The sequence below is a fragment of the Ornithodoros turicata genome, chromosome 3, assembly GCF_037126465.1.
Source record: "Ornithodoros turicata isolate Travis chromosome 3, ASM3712646v1, whole genome shotgun sequence".
Lineage (NCBI taxonomy): Eukaryota > Metazoa > Arthropoda > Arachnida > Ixodida > Argasidae > Ornithodoros > Ornithodoros turicata.
The window spans coordinates 102,052,786-102,062,842 of record NC_088203.1 but is presented as its reverse complement, the minus strand read 5'-3'; the positions used below and the strand labels follow the sequence as shown (position 1 = coordinate 102,062,842).

The window sequence follows — 10,057 nt, the reverse complement described above, 5'->3', positions numbered from 1 at the left end:
ATTAGAATCTGAATATTTTAGAAGGTGGATTTCACTTTCGCTCGTCGTTTGTCTTGCGCGCGCGGTTCGGATGATTTAGGTGAACAAGGGATATGAAGATCGCACGCGTGTTCGCAGATTGTACTTTTTCCCCCGAGATGCTTCAGTTAGTATCTCTTTTTTGTTCTCGTTTTTTTTAATTTTCTGCAGCAAAACGATGATGGGCCGAGCCGCTGAGAGATCTATCGTGATTCAAGAATACGGCTTGTGTGTATAGTCGTGTTCAACTTAAGAAGGAAAAGAAATCTAGTCCGTCAGTTCTCAAAAGATCACTGCGCCGCGGATAGGATGACTGGACACGCTCCCTCCTCAGTGGCGTAGCCAGACCGCCAAGGTAGGGTGGGCTCGATACGAAAACTCGACCCCCCCCCCCCCCCCCCCCCCGCTGATCCTGGGTGCGACAACACAAAATACTTGTGCACACCGCAAAATGCGGTAATTGATTTGGGCGTTCACAATACGATTACGCAGTGATGTCCAATGAGGCGGTGTCACGAGAATCGGAAGGATTTTGCAAAGCTTATACTTTGAAAACCATTCAAGAGTGCCGATTAGATAGACGCCATGAACTGTAAGAACTTTCGCGATCGTCACACTGCCCCCCCCCCCCCCCCCAATATATTATTTTCTCCTCGGATTTGCGCGATTTGCGTGGGTCAGTCGTGGCAGGTAGGGGGGGCTCGAGCCCCCCTAGCCCCCCCGTGGCTACGCCACTGTCCCTCCTTGTGCCAGATAATCTAATCCCTCATACTCACTCTGCTTCCGCATTGGCTGCTAAGACTGGCCGCGTGACACTACGCCGCTGCAAATAGTGCGCCTTCCTACTGATATTGCTCGGTGGCGCTGCAGTATTTCTCCTGGCGCCCTATTGCTTCTCCAACGGCGTATGTAGTTGACGAACTAGATTTATTTTCCTTCTTAAGTTGAACACGACTATAGGCTGCTTTATAGGGATTCTCTCTCCCTCTCTCTCCCTTTTTTTTATGCGACAACATTTATGAGCGAACCGCACGGCGGCTTGGTGTGAGGCGGGGTATGTAACCACATTATGCGGTGCTACCATTGGTCGCTGCTTCGAGATCACGTGTTCCATCGCGCTTACATTAGGACCGCCGTGAGAGAAGATGCTCCTTCAGATGTCGCAACCATGTGAAGCGAACGCGAGCAGTTGTCGGAGGAGGAACTTCTCCATGTCGAGGCGGAGTGAGAACAGCATACGAAGCAGACTTCGGAGGAACGCGAAGCGAGTCTGTGTAAAATACAAGAACCGGGTTCAAGCCCTGCTAAGGACGCCAGCAAGTTGGTGGCAGTGTACGAGTTGCATAGACACGCCGTTTTCCGCGTGGAACGTTAAATACGGTGTGCCGTGTGCTGAGCTATCGGCGCATGTTAAAGAGCCCTCAGGTGAGCAGAATCAATCCAGAGACCAACTATATTGTGGCGTCGCTCGTGATCACCATTGACTCGCGACGTAAACCCACGAATTATCATCACCAGTAAAATATGCGAGAAGCTAAGGGTCCCCGCCAGAGCAAGCGGGATCCTGGGGACGAAAAAAAGTACATTGCCGGGCGATCATGTAGGGGTGCTAGTAGGTATAGGTAGCGTTATTGGGAAACTGTCACTGGCAAGGCATACAGGACAACCGATTCCGTAGCAGCAGTGGAGACAACTCTGGGACGGGTAGTACAAGGGTAAAAAGTCCCGCACTGTGCCGCACAGGATTCCAAAGGGGGGGGGGATATGTTTATTAAGAAAAAGAAAGGAGAGGTCAGCCAGACGAAGGTCGGCTTGCTATTCCAAACAAAAAGGGAAGGGGAAGGAAAGAAAAATAAGAAAAGAAAAGGGAAGAAAGAAGGAGAAAAGGCGAAGAAAAGAAAAATAAGAAAAGAAACGGGAAGAAAAGGAGAAGGAAGGAAGGAGAAGAAGAAAGCAAAGGAAAAGGAAAGGAGAAGAAATGAAAAGAAAAGGAAAAGAAGAAAGAGAAAGAAGAGAAGAAAAGGAAAAGAAGAAAGAAAAAGAAGAGAAGAAAACTAAAAGAAAAGAGAAAAAAAAGAAAGATTCCAAAGGAAATGTAACGGTATAACCGATAACATTTCCAATGGAATCATCCGTGCCATCCACACAACAAGTCGTGGGAGAACAAACCATCGGAAGCAGCTATGGAAGGCTTCATGCATGTCACCGAAGATCCAACAGACGTTAACAAAGTGCCTCAACGTACTTTCGATCAGTTTAATACAAACACGTAGTCGACCCTCAGCTACGCTTCCTGGTATTTCCGTTGTTTCCTGGACAAGCAGCGTGAATCCTAAACAGGCTCGGGCTGAACGTCCCGTATACAGCGGTCGGTTGATCTACAAAGTGGCCAAGCCTGCACCATCTCCAAACAGCGGTGAGTGCGATGTTGTCGAGGACACAGAGCACATCCTCCTCAGGTGCTCCAAGTATATGCCGACAGACGGTCGCAGGATACTAGAAGCAAGCCTGGCTCCCATGGACGCCCGGCCATTTGACATTGTAAAGCTCCTGGGTCATCAGACATTCAATGATCAGGCAGCTGCATTGAAAGCGCTCCTACATTTCGTTGAAGAAACGCATCTGATTGACATTTTGTGACACTTTCTGGTCCCTCGTTTGTGACAAGTGTTCCCGCTGGTTCGGTGTGTTTGTCTCCCGCCCCCCATCTACTGGGTTTTCTCCCTTTATTTATTTATTTCAACTAACTGGGGCTAAGTGGTGTGGGGTAGCCAGTCTGACTTTGTCGTGACCTAAATCTCAACGTTTTTTTTTTCTTTTTTCTATCACATCATATCACATCACGTTGTACAAAACGGTGTATAATATCCGTATAACAAAATTACTTTCTAGGCAGACAGCAGAGTGGTGATAGGTCTTGATGTCGTTATAAAAAAAAATTACTGCAGAAATCGCAGCGCAGATTGTCTTTGAAATGCGATAGCATTTATGAGCTCATCGGAGGCGTGTTACGTCGCCACGGCTTTCGGTTCCACAATGAAATCATAAATGGAGTCGAACGTTTCTGCGGAGCGACTTCTGCCGTAATTTTTTCATGCGGATTTAAAACGTATCACTGCTGTGTGTTCACCTATAGAGAGTTACCAATCGCTTCATTTTTTAGAATACACAGTTGTAAGCGAATTATGAAGGACAAAGATGCTGATCTCGTACAACAAATAAGCCCACAACATTCAAGTCAAATCCAACGATCCAACGTTTTCCACCCACTTGTTGTTCTCATGTCAACATCTGTATGCACTGCTAATGGTAGCTCATCGCTGTACAGCTGTAGCTACTTCACGTTTGCTAACACGTAAATAAATGCAACAGAGTTAAATGATTCCCTTTGAAGCCAAAGACTTCGCCCAATATTCGGAGCCCTTACAACCAGTTGCAATCGTCCGCAAGACTTGACTTAACCTGTTTCCGAATGCAACGTGCCCAATTTGGCAACGTAGCGCAAAAGTCTGCAAATCTGCTTGAAAGCTGCAATCGATTTTGGCTACACCATGCGAGCATGGCGGAACGGATCTCGGGATGAAGCTATTTTTCTAGTTCACTCGATCGTACTGCAGTGCTCAATCTGCGGGGCGTAATAATGCTATCCGTATGATCTCGCTGACGGCGCACATCGGCAAAAATTTCCTTCCTGCGGGGGAACAAAGTACCGGCCGGGCGAAAGATACGGGAGGCATACACGAAAATCCCTGGAGTTTGAACTTGTGTTCTCACCCCTTTCGTACCAACCATCCGCAACGGAAATGATGTTAGCGCGTGAGGCCGCGGCACAAGGAATGCGTCTTTAAACAGTTTTGCAACGTTGGAGATAATTTCGGGGAGAAACATTATATCTTAAAACGGTGTTAATTATTAATAATTATAATAATTATATTATAATATTATTATTATAATTAATAATTATAATAATTATATTAATAATAATAATAATAATAATAATAAAAATAAAAAGAAGCATTTTATGAACAAGAGGAGCTGATTATGAAGGTACTCTGCAGCAAGGCGATGCCCATTACTTGGCTGCATCATAAATTTGGGCGTCCATCGGGAGCGGTCCCAAGTCTATTCTAATCGACGTCTGAGCCCCTTTTGTAGTCTATCTGCCAGTCTATCTTTTTGTAGTCTATCAGTCTATAGTCCAGAGTGGCACGTTTTCATATAGCGGAACCTCACTGTCGCGTTCACTCTGAAAGTTTGTGGACAGAGTTCACGTTTTTTTTTTTTTTCAGACAGCGGTGGTACATTCATTAACCAACGAACCTCTGCGTTGTTCGAATTCGTTAATTACTGGGCGTTTGAGGCTTACGCGTCTGTGTGATCCCTAATTGTGGTCTGCCTCGGCCAATTCTCCTCTTCAAGTTTTGTCCCCACTCTCCACGGATACATGGTTTTAACAGTAGGATCCGCCTAGTGTTTCTAAAGCTGGCCCACTGCCTCAGAAATACCGTGTACAGGGCGTCGATTACGCACATCGTGAAGCCCCAAAGTCTCCGTTGCCTTAGCCGTAAGCAGGGTCAGTATTTGCATCTTGGCCGAAAGGTGGGATAGAATGCGAAGCAGCACAGCTACCAAATGTAAGGTATGAAATAATGAGAGTAGGTTGCAAGAAATGTTTGATGACCTAAAGCGTCCCCGAGAAATCAATGTTCTCAGGAGCATGAATGCGCGCGAGCTTGAAGATCACGATAATGATGAACATGATTCGCCCTCATAATATGTTGATGTTGACGAAAAAAAAAATAATAATGGGGAGACATTGAACTGGTCACACGAAAAATTCGGCTACTCCCAGTAACAGGCCCAGGCAACAGACGGCATGCAGCATGTTGGCCAGGGAGTATTGGTTGAACAGCCTGTGGAACTGAGGTACGCGTGGGAGAAAACAGCTAAAATTACTACTTTTATCGGAGAGGCTCCTGGCGAGGGAGCTTCTCCAAAAAAGTGGTAATTTTATCAGTTTTCTCCCAAGGGTACCTCAATTCCACAGGCTGTTATAGAATGTTCTGAAACACTCGCGCAAACGTTCAGTGAATACAGACTCGCTATTTTCAAACGCACATATACGTACACCGTAGGCTCGCAACAAAAAGAAACACTCCAATTCGCGAAAAAATACACTCAGAGACAGAAGAAGAAAAGAGCAGAAGTATTTTTATATTCACCAGTATAACAGTACTATCTTGCCTTCAGCGGAGGAACTATTTGTGTAAGGGAGCCATATAAATATCATGTATGTATATATATATATATATATATATTTATCATATACTCGTAGTAGAATAATATAGAGCTGCGTGTTAATCATCTGAATATCAGAATGTGGTCATGACAGATGGTCTCCGTGTTATCGGTGGACACTACGTGCAACTATCGAGCACGCGAGATAAGGAAGATGCGGATGCTCTTTTCAAACACATCCGTGTGCTTGACCGCACATGCATCGCATGGAGCTTCGTGTTAGCTAGAGCTTCGTGTTCGTTAGAACCGTTGTTCGTATAAGCAGTTAAATGTGCACACAGAGCTAGAAATAGCTACCCCATGTATGGTAGGTTTATGTTATTCGGGAACGCTATATCATCAAAGTGAACCAAGCTGATATTGAGTTAGCTAGTAGGTATTACACAGACACGGTTGGGTGAAAGACCTGCAAGCATTTGAGAAATATGCGTTCTTAAAATCGTGTCTTTCTGCATCGAAATAACTAATTTTCGTGGTCTTTCATTCGTATGTACAAATCCTTCCGATCAAGAGTGCGATAAATAGCATCTTACGCAATGTGTACTGTAATGTGGTACTCACGCGAAATATTTGTAAAAAATAAAAAATAAAACAATTAGAAGACAAATCACACGAAGCGTTTATGCTAAGTACACTGAACACAGGTTCTAAGCTGAACACTGTACAAGAAGTCACGTAAACTATGTGCAACAAAAGAATGGCATTTCAAATACACCTAAATTCGTTTCTATGCATCAAACCAAACCAATATCGTAATTTATGAACGTCTTGACGTTCATACAGCAGGAAATGACCAATTACTACTTCCAATACTTCGTAGTAAACATTAATGCACCGGAAGTGTCATGCAGTGATTGAGATAACGTACCACTTGTAACAACGTTGAATCACACGTCATGTGAGAACCTGTACACATGCTTACATGGTATGATATATGAGAAGGTTTATCTCCAAAATAAGTGCTCCATACTCTTATCAGTGCACATTCGTTCCCCTGCAGACAATATACATTTTGCTAACAGTATATACTAACTCTCCCCTTATTTCCAGTGCTATTATTATTCTCACCTGCGTACATAGACATATTGCAGTATACTCTGTTCACCGGTGACTTCGGCAATGCATCAGGGCTATGTAAAAAAAAAAGTTTTCTCGTTTTGTTTTTGGGAAAAACCTTATTCCGCCCTGAATCAATTCCTACATCAATTTTGGACTGATTCAACTGACTGATCTGAATTCAACCCAATTTCTCCCCTGAACGGCATGTTAGCTTCCCAACACCAAAGTTGCACACACTAGAAGTTGTAGAAGGGAACCTGTATCCAGAATAGTAGAATCAACATATGGGTATTTCACTGCTTCCTCTTACATTAAATGAATCATAATAGGAAAAATAGCGCGATGTTTTCTTTTTCCGATTATATTAAATTCGGCACCCGACTTTCACGCCACAAGTCAGGTCCTGGATAAAATACATTTTCTCTGTATATCAAAATGATGTAGTTAACAAAAAAAAAAAAAAAATCCCGACGCAACGGAGACACAGTGCTTCGTCTAGCTTACGGCAGCCAGTCAGGGTACCCTAAACACCCTCCCAAAATATTGCACTATGTGTATTCAGATTAATATTTCCATATTTACGTAACTCCAGATAAGCTAACCTGATAAAGCATGCTGCATCATCGACAAGCCATGTTTCATTCTCATAAATAGCAAGAAAGGTGGTAGAACGCTGACAGTGTGTGAGGCAGAAATAATGAAGTGTTGTCGGCAATAGCTATCCAAGGGATAACTATTGAGAATAAGCGAGAGAAAAGTATCATAATTGGAAGAAAAAAAAACGAAAAAAAAAAAAAAAACCCGGAGGAATACGAAAGAGAATCACATCTTTAATGAAACTCAAAAATCAGTTAAGTTCCCACTAGCGGTTCAATTCACTGATCCACTCACCAGATCGATATGGCTGCTTAATGGTTTTGTTTTCATTTCCTCGCTCACAAGAGGTCTTTCCATTACTTTTCCAGCTACATATCTTTCCTGTACTACATTCCTATAAAACTCCCCATTCATTGTCTAACGATAAAGTTCTTGTTGTTGTTCTACTACATTCCTTTAGCTTGCGGAATCCTGCAGGGCGTGTTCTCCGTATTTTCCCTCTCTTTCTGTTCCACCTTTTCGAAATTAGAGAAGGGGAAGCGTCTGTTCCGAGGGAAAGGAGGAGAGACTACTGGATTCCAAGAGATTTTTCTTCCTTTCTTTCTTTTTTTTTTTCGGAAAGAAGAATCCCTCTTTGCCTATCTCTCTGTCCCTCAAGCTCGTTTTTTCTTCCTTGCACATGTACGATCGGTTTCCGTTTTCGTCTCTTGTTTTGTCAAAGCTGTACGTTGCGTGATGTGTTTCCGAAAAAATGGGAACGCATTTTACCTTCATTTTTATGAAAAGTGTCAGATAAATTTGTGCCTGCTTCTGGAACGTATTGTCTAACTGTCGTTCTCTTTTTTTCTCTACCTATATGAAAGTGAATCTCGCTGATAATTTAAAATTGGGTACGTTACGCTAGCGACGATGCTTTGTAACTAGGGTGGCTCGTCTTCAGCATTAGCTGAAGTACGCCGAAAAAACAACCGCCAAGTGTCTTTTCGCAAATTCGATATTTTCCGAAAAAGTCCGAATATGTCCCTTCAAGTTGCTAATTGCGTCGCGAATGTGACGTCACGAGAAGACCGGTTCGAGGATATATTTTGCAGTGGTGGGCAAGAAGCGGGAAGAATGCCTCGGCTGATAGGTTGATAAAGCTGATAATGCACTCCAGCATGCTTTGCGCGCCGGCGTTACGTAATCAGCGACGTAGGGGCACAGGTCGTCTCAGGTGTAGGGACACGCACTCTGGAGACTGCGCGTTGTGAACCGTAAGGAATCTGCTATCACGCCGGGTGGCAGCATGATGATGACGATGAAAGCCTTTCCGGTGAAAGTTTTTCCGCAATGTAAATGAACAAGGTGATTTTTTTGTATGTTTGTGGTTGTACTGTATACCTGCTACTGCCATCTGGTGACCAGTGTAGTAAGTATAACGAGTCGAATTTGGGAACTTACTTTTGTAAAAAGTAGCGCCGGAAAAATTAGACTTTTCTGCACGAAATATTCGTAGATGACGATAAAGACCTAGTGAATTACCGTAAAAATAAAATGCCAAAATCGAGAAACCGTAATTATAATCGGATTCGCGGGTACTTTTTCGTAACCGACTTTCTTGTGACGGTGTTCCTGATTAATTACTTTTTCCTACTTTATTTCAAATATTAGTAAACGCGCTCGTCGCAATAACTATTTTAAGAATGAGTAGCTCATATCACGCTTTCCTGATGACAACGTGACATCCTTAAAATTCGTTGAAGACTTCGTTACACGAAACAGCCAGACCTTCCAGACGAGACGAGGAAATCCGATCTGCTTGCCAGCGCTTATTCTGCCTGCGTTTTACCTGTCCCATTCTCACGTCTTGCTTACGCGAAGCTGCACACAAGAATCAACAAATTCAAATCGCAAATCACAAATCGCAACAAATCACAGTCGATTCCCATCAACGTTTTAAACACCAATAATCGCACGACCTCACTGAAGCGCAGAACCCAGAGCTTGAACGTTTAGCCTGGAGTGTGAGCCAGCGAAATGTCCAGTCGAAGGAGTCAGTCCCGGAAACGAAAAAAAAAACGGTTGAACACCTCGTGATCGGCAAGAAACAGTTCGTTTGGGCGAAAGTTGGTGGTATCTTTCGGAGCGCCTGCTAGCTGAGTTGTGATCGACACAGGCAGCACAGGTCCCCCAGTTGGCTGTACAGGCCACAGCCTTTCCGATTTCGTCGCCTCCATTTCATGACGTTGTCCTCTATTAATGTCTTGCCTACAGGATGGGCGTGGGGATGGGTGGAAACAAGACGAGGGTAACAACGGAGAAAATACGAAATGAAAAGAGACAGAGAGGGAGAGAGAGGCCGAGGGGGTGGTAGGAAATGTGGTGAAGAAGGAAGAGGGTAAGGATGAGAACGAGTATTAGCGAGCGTGACACATGTACATGTTGAAATGAGTAAATAAGCATATAATACGTGGGGCACGCATACACACAGATATTGCGATGATGGCCTGGTGATTTTCACGAGCCTAAAAAGCCTGACCTCTGCTCTATCGCTTCCCGAAAACCTGGTGCGACGATTATGATCAGGATACGTACGGGGGGGCGGGGGGGGGGGAGTCGAATATCACAGTCGCCAGCTTGTTACTGTGCCTAGTTAATTAATTAATTAAACCAGATTAATTAGCCAAGGTGCCAACTGGAAAGTTGTATAGCGTCTTCAGAAACGCACGACCGAAGTGTTTCCAAAGCTTTGTGTGTCGCTTCGCAGATAACGTTCATATCGCAGAAACTTAGTTAATTCATTTTGCAGTATAAGAAAGTAAATCCACTCTTATCTTCTTCCCTGTTATTCTTCAACCGCTAATCCAGGTTTTTGTTCTTGATAAGCTCTCGCTTACGGTGCAGTTTATCTTCAGCATGTCGTCTGAATTCACCCGATGCCGGCTGAAGTACTACGCAAAAAGTGGAACGAAACACAAAGTTGAAACCGAAACCTGACGGGCAACGTGTTCCGATCCGCTAAACTGGCTACGTCAGAGCCTTTCAAAGACACTGTGACCATACCAAACGATTTTCGCATCAGTTTGTTTGATACTCAAGGGTGAGC

The 10,057-nt window shown here is 43.9% G+C and overlaps 1 protein-coding gene across 1 annotated transcript in view; it reads right to left on the bottom strand.

The window, feature by feature from the left end:
- Positions 1–5,211: 5,211 nt before the first annotated feature.
- LOC135389774 (uncharacterized) overlaps positions 5,212–10,057 on the bottom strand; it is a 158,232-nt gene continuing 153,386 nt past the window's right edge. The window contains exon 7 of the mRNA XM_064619805.1: positions 5,212–9,219. Coding sequence (XP_064475875.1) covers positions 9,104–9,219 — 116 coding nt within the window. The 3' untranslated portion in view covers positions 5,212–9,103. The remainder of the gene's footprint in view (positions 9,220–10,057) is intronic.